Source organism: Nycticebus coucang, chromosome 3, assembly GCF_027406575.1.
Source record: "Nycticebus coucang isolate mNycCou1 chromosome 3, mNycCou1.pri, whole genome shotgun sequence".
Classification (NCBI taxonomy): domain Eukaryota; kingdom Metazoa; phylum Chordata; class Mammalia; order Primates; family Lorisidae; genus Nycticebus; species Nycticebus coucang.
In genome coordinates, this window is record NC_069782.1 from 157,904,402 (window position 1) to 157,916,875 (window position 12,474).

Here is a 12,474-nt window from a genome sequence, read left to right on the forward strand (position 1 = left end):
TGTAGGACTGAAGCGTAGGATAAATTTCTAAAACATCTTTTGAGAAACTTGAGGGAAAAACAGTCTAAATCCCAAGTAAGACTCATTGGGTTCTTGGATCACTCATCCGACTGAGGGGTCATTTCTATAAAGCGCCAAATTCTTCCCAGCTTGGTAGATATCAGCAGAAGTTTTGTGTCCTAGCCCAAAATATTTTTATAATTAAAACCAGAAAAAAATTAACCATCAGTTATGCAGAGACCTTTTTACCCTGAAGCATCCTCCTCACCATTCACAAAAGCAGGAAAAATAGGAACTATCATCCTAATTTATTCCAGCCCAGCCAGCTCTCTCCTTCACACAAAATCCTCTGAGCAAACCAGAGCTGGGCGTCAGCCTGGGTTCAGGGACAGACTAGCAACTAGGCATGAAATTAAGAAAATAAGAACATGTTAAACCTCAGGGGGAGAAGGTGGGGCTAGGAAAATGCTCTGGAATTTGCAGAGGCCTCTACCAAGCAGGTCCCTTTATGAGCAAAGCCCAAGATCTCAAGTTTACCCAGAAGGACTGCGTTATGGTTCCCCCAGAGAAAAATCACCAACCAACCAACCAATCCTCAGAATAAGACCTTCAGCATGGCCATATCTGCAAAGCTGATCTCAGCCTGGGCCATGACCAGACTTGATAAATCTGGCATATATCAGAGATATCTGATCATTTGAAAAGCATTTTATTTATGTATTTTAACAAATGAACCAATTCCAGTTTGCTCCCAGGGCCTTAAAGAACTAAGGATGACCTCCTGAACAATAGCAAAACCAAAAATTTCCATGTGGAAAGTCAGGACAGTCTATGTCACTTTGAGAAAATGATACCTGAAATCGCCGCATGTCTCGAGGGTTGCCTGCATTCTTCAAACAGTTCTGATTGCACTTGAGGAAAAACTTTAGAAAGAATCTATAAAAATACAAAAAAAAAAAAAAATGGACATTTGTTAGGGTCATCAGACAAAAGCACAAATTCTTCAAAAGACGCTTTATCTGGGGAATAGTGGAGACTCAGCCTTCAGTTCCTGCTACCTGCCCAGTAGGGGGTGATGCGGAGACTCAGGGAGGCAGGAGGGCGGGTCCTGGGTCTCCTGGCCACACCTGAGGGCAGTGACTTACACTGGTCTTGACATCATGGACTTCCAAGCTTCATAATAACAGCAACTGTGACTGCCCAATTCTCCTGCCTGGACCTTTGCACAACTGACTACTAACTGCTGGGGAAATACCTACCCAAGACGGGCTGCCAGGTTCAGCCAATAAAAGTGTGGGGAGCCTCGTTGAATTTGAATTTCAGATCAGTAACAAATAATTTTTTAGTACAGTTAGGTCCCGAGGCATACCTACCTTTTAAAAAAATTGTCTACCCTTCCAAAAAAAAATTTGTTTACCCAAAATTGAAACTTTGCTGGATCTGTCATATTTTATCTGGCAACCCTAATTTCAGAGGACACCAATGCTAAGCAAACACACTTTTTAAAAACAGATTTTAAAGTTCCAATAGGTACATCTCTTAAGAAAAGAAAGGACTGGAGGGTAGGGGGAAGTATTGTTCTAAGAGCTTCAATGGTTTCTGTTCAAGGTCTCCAGTGTTTTTAAGGAAAAAAATCAGCAACTCTTGACCGTAATGAAACTGTGGCTTGGGCAGAGAGCAGGTGGGGCGGCAGGCAGGTCTCTCCAGGGCCGGGAGGCAAGGCCGGACATGAGTGCGATTTCTACTTTCCACCAAGCCTTTTCCTGGTTTCTGGGGTCCTGACAGTGTTGAGAGGCTGTGACAGAAACGTCCTCATGTTGTCCTGACCGTCCCTGTGCTGCATCCTGAGCCGGAGGGCGTCTCTGTGCCGCCACATCTTCTCTCCCTGGGTACCCGAGTATCGTCCAGCAAGGTACAAACAAACCCTTCCTCTATCTAGCCCCAAGTATCACGGGTCCTACTTGGTGATTATTCATGTTTTAGGATATTTCACCTGATTTCCTTCAATTCAATCTCATGTTCCAGCCTCTTCATTGACGGTTATAATTACAGAAGATAAAAAGACTCAGCAGACTAAGCTGCATCTCTCCGCATTCCCACCATCTCCTGGATGACTTTTTACCATGGCTAAAGAAAATCCAATTGATAGGGGAAAGAATGTGGCCACTTACATTAAATCTTCTCACATACCGTGAGGCCTGACTATTTTACATCTTTTATTAACTCACCTCACCTATACACTCAGCTCACAATGCCTCTTAACACCATCTGCCATCAGCATACAGTAAGTCACTTGATATTCCACCCACCAATTTTTCCTAACAACCACTGTGCAATTAAACTCCACACGTTCTGCAGCGAGGTAAATTAGGCGCACCTGCGGCCACCCTGCATCTGACCTGCATCAGAAAGGGCCTAACAAGGTGAGGGCGCCACAAACTTATCGTCCTGTCAGGCAATTAGGTTTTCACTTCGGGGACAGCCACACAGTGCAATTACACCGCACATTACCGCCTGGCTACTCTTCGGAGCAGGCACCAGCCGGAGAAACTGGTCATCTGAGGATGTACCCCACAGAGCCGCCGAAGGGAGGTTTGTCTGTGATGGGAACAATATTTTTTCCTCCTCCAGAGGAGGCGTCTTTGAATTCTTTGATGACTTTTTAGCCACTTCATCCTTCTGTTCCAAGAGGGCAGAGTGGGTTGCGAGAGAGTCCTGAGTAGCCTTTGCCCTGGCACTGCCACGCTGCACTGTGCTGGCGTTCTTGGGCCTTAACTATTGCCAGCAGCAGGAGAAACCCACAGGACAAAGTTGGGAGCTGGGCCCCAGAAACACACTGAGCACACGTGGGGCTGACTCTGGAGAAGGTCAAGGTACATACGTGCACACAGACACATTCTATTCTGGATGTGGCAATGATGGTTTCTGCTTCTGTCTAAAGTAAGCAGAAGGCAGCTGGTTTGATGCCAGGTTATCTGGACAGATGTAGGACAGACAGGAAGCTTCACCAGGAAGAAAGAAGCTCTGTGCTCACCTTTCACCCTGTGTTGGTTGTGTTTGCCCAAGGATTCAGGCAAGCCTCCACCGGGTGGTTGGCCCGCCGCTCCTCTGGCCTTGCAACACAAGGACACATGTAGTAGACACGTGCTCCCAACTAGGAAGCACTCGGGGAACTCACTGTGACGTTTGGGGAGCGGTTGGGAAAACCCAATCCCAGCATGTGAAGGCAAATGGTAATTCTCATCCTTTACTCAATTACCCTTTAATTGGCTTTGTCCTAAGAAATATCTGACAACCACTTTACATATCTCACTTCCACAGTCTCGTACACAAAGAATTTAATACTCTTATTATGAAAGGAAAAACCTTTCCGATGTCAGAAAATCTTTGGCTTTAGCACCAATAAATTCCTTACTACTGTGAAACATGGATTTGCTGCTCGATGGCAACGAGGCGATAAAAATTCTAACCTGTCGTTAGTACATTACGCTTAATTGTGGACGGTGTTTCCTGTTGCATCTGCCGGCCCGTCATCGAAATGACCATTATGCACACTAATTCCCTGACCCTGTTTTTATTTCCCTAAAGAGTCATCATCTTTCACAGTAGGTACCAGAGTAAATCAAGCTTGAAATATGGGCTTTATTTACTTATTTCTCCCAGGCAGGGGGAAGAGAGAGTGAAAGGCACCCTGGCACACACCAGTGTGCTCACCTTTCCCCGTATCAGGGCACCTGGAAACCACCTACGAAATCCTGGCAAGTTCGCAGGAGCCACTCCACTCGAAGGGGGAAAGGTATGATCCTACTACCCCTGAGATGGGCTTTCCTCTTGCAGCATGCAGGAATTAGGACAATGCCACATGGACAACTGTGTCCATTCTTGGAGTGACTGCTTCCAGGAGGCCTCCTCTAATTCCCCAGGGCCTGTGAAGACAGAAGGACCACGGTTGGCCCTGTGCCGGGAAGACAGCGCTGGAGCAGCAGCGCGGCCTGGCCCCCAGTGTCTTGAGTGTAAGCCAGAAACGCCAAGGCCCCCAGTCCTGCTGCGATGATTCTTCAACTGCTCTAATCAGAGTGTGGTCACCGCTACACCCAGTTAATAAAGTCAGCAGTGTGGTGGTGGCCACATTCCTATCAGAGTTGCATCCGGCCACTCTTGCCCTAACTCCAGGGCAAAGAGTTAGAAGGGGGGACACCTGACTCTGGGCTAGAACCAATAACAGGAAACACGGTTTTAACTAGAACCCAGCCTGGGTATCTCAGAACAAGGGGCAAGGCCCCGCCACAGTGACTAATTTCAAAGTCTGCTCCATTTCTGTGTGTTTAAGCTATGAATTAGTTCATTTATATTTACTTTTATGAAGCTGATTAACCAGAGCTTCCCTATCTGATGAAAATCATTTTAATTGTAGTGTGAGGCTCCTGTGTAATATCCATTACATTATGAACTGTTTAAATTCTACATGGGTATTGTGTAAATTGGCCCTTTGTGAGCGAGCAGGCAATTAGGACCAAACAGCTCTCCTTTAAACGGCTACAGAACTTTGTGGTGTTGTTCAGGACAATCAGAAACAAAGGAGGCTGTTTAATTGTAATTTAATGGAATATCAAGGAGTCCGTGGCATTAGACGCTGGCAACAGAGAGCAGGAGAGAAAAATTAACTGCAATTATGTTTGATTAAAGCTATCCTTCTCAATAATCAGCAGTCCTGACAGGCCATGGGGCTCTAGTGGGTTCCAGGATGGCAAAAGGTGTGCAGCGATATTAGGACCAATAAAGGGGATATTAGCATAGCTAATTACAGCCCTGCAAAACCTGTAAAGGGGCCTCTGTGTATTGTAATGTGCGAAATAATTGGCCAAGGCCGTTATCAATTACATAAGGAATGAATTTGGTTTGTCAGAGAAAAGCCAGTGACATGCACTTATCTGACACCAACCCTTCCCTCCTGTTTCCACACAAGTGAGAACTTACCCACTTCTATCAAAACCTGCAACTTACCAGTGGCCAGACCACTGATAAAATTACCTTGCCAGCAAGTATTAGGTAATTAATACAGCTCATCCCCGCCGCCTTCGCTGCCACTGTTGTCTTCACCTAACTGAAGCCACTGATGGTGTAATAATGATTTCTTTCCCTCTGGTCAAAGAAGGAACAGATGATGAACTGCAGTGGGTTGGCCAGGTGCGCCCTGGTGAGTGAGCAGACAAGGAAACTTCGGGCTGTTTTAACGGGCGGCCTTTCGGATGTAGCTATCACTTGTTTGAAATTACCTACTTCTCAGCATCTTAGGAACTCTATACAGGAATTTCTCCCTAATTGTCAAGTTTCAGGCTGGTCCAGAGCTTGGTTTTGCAGTGCTGGACTATGTGAGTCACTGCACGCTGGAAGGTGTGACCCTGACTGGCCCTGTGAAAAGACACCTCGTCAAGCTGAGCTGTGATTCCGAGGTGCACTCCTGCCTCCGCTCGAGGTTAAGTGGCCACACTCCAAGGAAAGAGCTTTTGGCTTCAAACACATCCTTCCTGCGCCTGCGTTCCAGCCTCGGTCCTGGCAGGCATGACCTTCTCTCCTGGCCCTCAATCACGGGTAATGTGGGAAATTGGAGTCAGGAATGAAAAATACTGGGATCTTTTCTGGGTGCGGTGGGGCTCCTTTTTCAGTTTTGAGGCAGAGTTCCTAATAAGCAACAAACTCACACAACAGAGGAGAGGTCTCCATGTCATCAATCAAAATCCCAAGCTTCCGTGTGTAAATCCTGGTGACAGCTTCCAGAGGTTCCCAGGGGCTGCAGAGAGCCCAACTCTGAGATGAGCCCCCAAGTTTTTAGTTACTACTATTCCACTACGGGATAACCTTGACAAGAAAAAGTGAGAACGGAAAGCCAGCCGGGAAAGGCAGTTTTAAGAGTCACCAGCTATTGGTGGAAGGAAGAAAGGGGGTGACTGCTTCAATGGTACAGGGTTTCCTTGGGTGGGGATGGAAACATCTGGAGCTGGAGACGAGGGTGGCTGTGGAACCTCGCAAATGGACAAAACGCCACCAGACTATTCACTTTGAATGTTTAATGTCATGTTCTGCCAGTATCACTTAACAAAAAAAAGTCCCTGCCCTAAGCAGACAAGAGCACAACGCCCAGCAGGGGAACCAGGCTCTCCCGGGCATGAGTGGCTCGGTCCTCACTGTGCCGCTGAAATGAAATAGTTAAGAGTCAAATTAAAAGATAGAGCCTTTAAGAGACTTTCCCTTGACTGATAAGGGTGGCCAGTGGAGTGCTTCCTCGAGGTCCCTGCTAATTACTGGGAAGTCCCTGAAAGCAGTGGCCGCAGCTGTGGTGTGTGCACGCCTGGCCATCAGTCGCGGGAGTATTGATTACTGAGCAATTCTAGGCGATCGGGTTTGGCCGCTTCAGAGACAATGCGCTTCCTCACAAACCTGTAATGAGCAGTTCCCATACAAGACCACATTCTGCTGACACCAGATCTGTGCACCGAGATAGTACACAGGTCAATACGTATTGGATTTCCAAAATGCGAGGGTCTTAATGTCAGGCTCGCTTTTTTCCTCACTCCTGCCATTAGCTATTACGGGGCTCACGTTCTTTAATGCCATACGGGAGAAAAAAAATCTGCTCCATTAGGCTGATTTATTCTTCAAATATGCCATGACAAATTGCTTTAACACCAGACTTATTAAATTCTTGTACATTTCAAGTTATGTGTCTCATATACTAGTAGTGCCTCCGTGACGTCATAAAGAAGGGGGCAGAGGGTGATGGGACTGCATTTTACAGCTGTGCCCAGAGGTCCTCAGCCAGGGCCTCCCTCCCCAGGCTGCAGGTCCTGGTGCCTGGCCCCTGCCTGGGAGTACCTGGACTCCACGTGCGGCGCTCCCCCGGCACGCACAACACCCTGCATACAAACGCAGACGTACAAGGATTTGGAAATATCCACAGCTTGACTTGCAGTTCAGCACCGACTGGCCTTTGTCTGGGGATTCTGGCACTGCTATAGCACAGCCCGTCTCTGGTGGACGGGCTATTTTACTTCCCTCCGCTGTAGTAACCACACCGCATTAACAATATTTGTACTACAATCGCCAAGGGACCCACTTCCCAGATTCTATCACTTCTTTATCTCCTGACAAATACCTCACTATCGAACATTATTAGGTTTAGAAAATTAACCCTTCTCAGTCTGGAGCCACACTAGGCCCCACCGTCCCTCCAAAGAGCCTTATCGCTAAATTTCTGCTATAATGGTTTTTCTTTTCATCACAATTTCAGCAGCAGCTGTCAAGAGGCACTTATAGATACCATGATCTTGTACTTTTGCAATGATTCTCATTAAAATGATGCCAAAGAGATCTGATGGGATTTAATGGCTTTGCCGGCCAGTTCAATATCCACTTCCATAACAGATCCCACCAAGTCCTCCGTTTGGAGAAATTTGTATGACTCAAATTAAACTTTTCCTGGTGGTTTTAATGTGTTCAGATAAGTAAAATCCAGGTAGACACTCTAAAAGCAAATACAGCCCCGAGTTCTGTGCTTTGCCAGTCACCCTGCTCAGCTTGCTGTCAGCATTCTAGTTAGTATTTTCTGTAACTGTTCCTGATATTTCATGATAGTTTTGATAAGGTTATCTGTTTAAAAGAAGTCAAGTGCACAACACAAAAGGAATGTGAAGTGCACTATATTTACACCAGGGCTCTTGTTTCAAGTGCCTATCTTTCTTCCCCCCTTTACCGATTTCTCTGTTTCTAATGGGCAATGCAACCCTGACATTATTTCCCCAGCAGATCATGCGCCCTGTCAATCAGTCTGTATTTTGTCTTTCGCTGCGGGCTCATTAAAACAGCTTCCTCACTCCCTCTGGACACTGTTCTATTTGCCAGCTCTGATCACGAAGCTCCTTATTTAAGAAAAATGCCAGCATCACTTGGCTCACATCAGACGCACCCCCTGACTTGTTGCCAGCTCCAGGGGAGACATGCACAGGTTGTGCACAAATTTAGGGCCTGTGCTTATCCGAACTTAGGGTCTCAAGCCTCTCCCTCCATGCACGCGCCTGTTTTTAGGCATCTGAAGATCCCAGGGACACTTTGCCACTCTAATTCCTGTTGGCTACGGAGATAATTCTCAAAACAAACTCGAGGGTGGGTTTTTTTGTTTTGTATGTCCAGTTTCTAAGTGGGAAAGATCTTGTTCACTGTCATCTACTGCCATGTACATTTTTCCCCCCGTCCGTGCCAGCTTGCTTAATTAAGAACTATCATCTTTGTAGGCTGAATTATTAATAAAAAAAATCACATTTTAAATCAAGCCTGTGCATGCATGGAGGACACCAGTGTCGAACCTGCCGGTGCGGCTCTCTAGCCTTTTAGGTCCTGATTAAAAACTTATTAAAACATTATAAATGATTAATGGGAGCACAGCTCTGAGTGGCAATTATTAGTTTTAACGCAGGTAATGCAGCTTAATGAGGGGGCACATGTGTGCAAAGCCTTAACTTCATTACTCCAGCATGTCAACATATACAAGAGAAATGTGTGTACAGGTCATCCATTACTCGGAACAGCACTGAGCCCTCTCTCCTCACCTCCCTTTGCTGATGAGCCAGGAGCCATAAATTAATCCCTCTCTGTGGCTCGGGGAAGAACCAAGATGTTAAAATTGTGGTAAACCCTGCTCGGCTCCCCACATCACTGGGCAGCCCCAAGCTAGAACCTCTCACGGATGCTCTGTCCTGCAGTCTTCCGGCACCTGGGAATTTGTCACTGGGATTTTTGTAGGTTGTCACTGTCCCCACTCAGAAACCAGAGCTATTGATGTTCAAAGCTGACTGAGTTTCTTTCCCTTCCAGATTTTAAAAGGTCTATGGGGGAGTTTGGTTCCCTCCTGCCAGCGCCTAATTCATGTTAACATGGTTTTCCTAAATCTCTGGACATGATTCCAATGTCCTCCACTCTAACTGCTCATCTCCCGTCACGGGGGTGCAGGGGAGGGTGCATGTCAGGGACGGGGAGTCCTCAGTGAAGGAGGAGTCTGCACACTGGGATGGGATGGAAGGAAACACCAGTCAGCACCTGGCAGCAGCATGGAAACGGCAGGGTAAGCACAGGCCCGGGGAAGAGCCTGGCGAACGGGTGCATTTAGGGTGCTGAGAACCCACTAAGAAGCCCTTACAAGTCACCAGACACTCTGGGACCCTCAGCCCAGGGCCAGCCGTGGCCCACAGCAGGGGAGCAAGCTGCACGGCCCAACTTCGCACGTCACCTTTTATTTTCTGTTTTTGTGACAAGCAGCTTGATCCAGGCTGATCTCCACTATCTGTTTGAAGAGTATTCAGGACTATTTGCATCATTTTATCACTAATGTATAATATATGGCTCTAAAGTGAGCCCAAGCGCTGTCTTGTTACCGAGCATAAAAAAGTAAGGGCAATAAAGATACATTAGTTCTCTCAAGCACAGCGGCTATAATGCAGGCAGGGAAGGTTGCTGCCAGAGTTAAGAGGCAACCTTTCTGCCTGGCTAAGACAATGGAAGAGTAAAGAAAATGTCAAATCAAGAAAAGCTGGATTTAGAGATGAGGCAGCCCAGAATGACGTTGGTGCCATATTTTGTGAGACTATAATGCTGTTGGCAGCAAAGATCCGTGTTTCTGATTCATCTAAGGCCGCATGGCAAAGCTTTGTCAGTCTGTGCAAGGTATAAATAATTCAGGGTGAGAGATGGCAATTACAGGGCCCTGCACAACCAAAATGAATATTTTATGAGGACTAAAACTGCTCTGGAATGAATCATACACATGGAGTCACACACATGGCAACTGGGCTCCTACATGCCAGCCCTGAGAAGAGGGGCGCAGAGGCCCTCGGCTCCTTCCAGAGCACAGACTGTAAACCTGGAGAGTGGTAATAAGCAAACACAAACAGCCTGACCCGCCGTCGTCGCGGCCCCCACGCTCCTGATGGACGCTGGTCCCCAGAACACCCAGTGGGGAGGCACCGAGACCTTGCTGCAGACCCTGCTGATGCGCCCACAAGTTTGGTCTTCAAGGAATGGCTCTGAATTAGCATACTGGTTCCCTTGTTATTTCAATCATTCCAACTAAGAGTGGGTGCGAGCCAGGAACCTTCGCTTCATAAGAAAATGATCTGAATCCTGGTGCAGGGAGAAAGAAGAATTTTGTTGTCCTCGATGAAATTTAAGAGCACTCAAGAAGGAGAGGCCCCATGCCTCGGTCTTGCACCCCTCAGCGAGAAGTTTCACCTCCCTTTCAGTTAGAAGCACACGCCATGGCTCTTGCTCCGTCTCCTGGACCCGAATCGTGCATGGTCTGAGTCAACCGATAAAAGGGCCAAGACGGTGGCATTTTAGGTCCTTCACGTCCAAACTCGAATGTCCAGGTTGCTTTCCTCACTCTGGAAATTGGCACAGTCCTCATGGAGGCAGGATTTAAAGAGGTCGTTGAAGGCTGAAAGGAGGGTTTCACCTGTTACATTTCCTCCAAAAATGTTCCTGGTGAATTGCTAGAACAAATAACAACATTGTTCGTAACGCTGAGAAGGCCCAGGCCCACTGGTGAATGGCCATTGTGTCTGTCCAGCTACTGATACCTGGGCTTTTGTGGAGGAAAGCAGGCCAGGGCCATGACACCAGCACACACAAGCACCCCTCTGTGCAGACACCCCGAGCAGGTCCCGGCCATGGTGGGAACCCAACACAAGATCCTTCTGAGAAGGTTTTCTTTAAATCCAACTCCAAAGCATTGTTTATGAAAACAAGGCTATTAGGTATATTAATAATTTGATAAATAGGGATTTGTCCTTAATTATTCATGAAGAACATTTGGCAACAGTAAAATTATATTCGCAGAACAGGTTTATAAAACAGCTAATTATAAATTAAGTATGCAAGAGAAAATTGCTAACCTTGAAATTAAAATATTTTATGATTCTGCAATTACAAAAAAAGGTAGAGAATTATCAAAACCCCAGTGTGAGTAGGGAGTGCAGCAGGCCTGGGCCTACACAGATGGCAGCACGCCGGCCAGGGCCTGACAGCGGAGAAGGTGGACTGGGGGCCCCCTACTCCAGCAGCCCCACAGGTGGAGGTCTGTTCCGCTCAAGTGCAACTTTCCAAGAGTGCATCCTGAAAGATCCAGTACCACCCACAAGGTCCCAGCACCTGCAGAAAGCTTCCCCCCCTCCCACCTCCCTGCCACTGGGTCTGGGTCTTGCAAAGCCATCCCCTCCACCTGCTATCAAAGGTCCAGCATATGGACCGAGCGGCATCCCCCTCTGTGCACAAGCCTGTGCTGTAGCCCACAAGGAAGTCTCTGCCTTCTGCCCCCACTCACTGCCCTCCTGTCCAGCAAGGTACACAGCAAGCTTGAGATCCAGAGGGACAAGATCAGAGCTGGTGGCCCTGGAGCGTTGTCCCGCTTATCCCCACTAGAGGGCTTCTCAGGCAGGCTCTGATGGGAGCCTGCAGACACCACCTGGCCAGCCTGTGGGTAGCAGCAGCTCCAGCCTGCAGAGACCTGGCATACATGGGCCTGGTGTCCAGGTATCCCATCGTTTCCTTGCTGGCTCCCACCTAAACACTGCTTCCCAATCAGGAGCCTTCCCTGCCTCCAGGGAGCTCAGTAGCCAGAAATACATTCCCAGCAAGTCCCACAGACATTTCCCTTCCCTCACTTGGTAAGAGAAGGCACAGGTGAATCTGTGATTTGCTTTGTAATAACTGCTCCTTGCCCACAACTGAGCAGATGTTAACAGAGTTAAAGTGACCAGGATGGATAACGGACGTCTTGTTTGGAAAAAAATATATATAGGCCAAATTGCTTAACTTCTTTCCCCTTGGCTATGTCACAGCACAAAGAAATGCAAACTGGAGTGTCAGTAAAGGCAGAGGCCATCCCCTAACCCCATGTGCTACGCCAGGAGTCAGTGAAGCTGCTCTTCTGAAATCAAAGAGAAGATGAGTGAAACCCACTGCACTGCCTTTTTCTTTCCTTTTTTTTTTTTTTTTTTTTTCGTTATGAAGAGTTCTGACTTTCCTGAGAGTCAAAAGCCCCATTAATTGTTCATGTAACAGAGCAAATAGCACAGAGCACAGTTGCCTGCCCGAGCCCTTACCCTGACACTCTGAGACACAGCTGCGGGTCAGGTGGCCAACCAGTCAGGAAAGTCTCTGGGAACTCAGATAATGAAAATTTTTTTATGTATAAAATCCTTAATCAAAATGCTAGTGGTGTCATCTTGTAGTGCAGACACTGCAACTTAAAATTAATATACAACAGAACCTTTAACAGAATGAACATCCGTTGGCTGCCTGGTACAAGTGCCCCTGAACTGTGGCCTGGAGTGTCAAGCCCCCGGGCACTGAGCACCCAGGGTCCTCAAAGCCTCCAAAATTTGAGGACACAGCACCAAAGAGGACACAGGGCCATAGCACGGTGAG

General features: G+C 47.3%; 1 protein-coding gene across 10 annotated transcripts in view; it reads right to left on the reverse strand.

Annotated features, from left to right (window-relative positions):
• EBF3 (EBF transcription factor 3) overlaps positions 1 to 12,474 on the reverse strand; it is a 119,309-nt gene that overhangs the window by 39,598 nt on the left and 67,237 nt on the right. For all 10 annotated transcript variants that reach the window (XM_053584310.1, XM_053584308.1, XM_053584309.1 and 7 more), the window contains exon 7: positions 855 to 936. In XM_053584310.1, the coding sequence (XP_053440285.1) occupies positions 855 to 936 (82 nt within the window). The remainder of the gene's footprint in view (positions 1 to 854; positions 937 to 12,474) is intronic.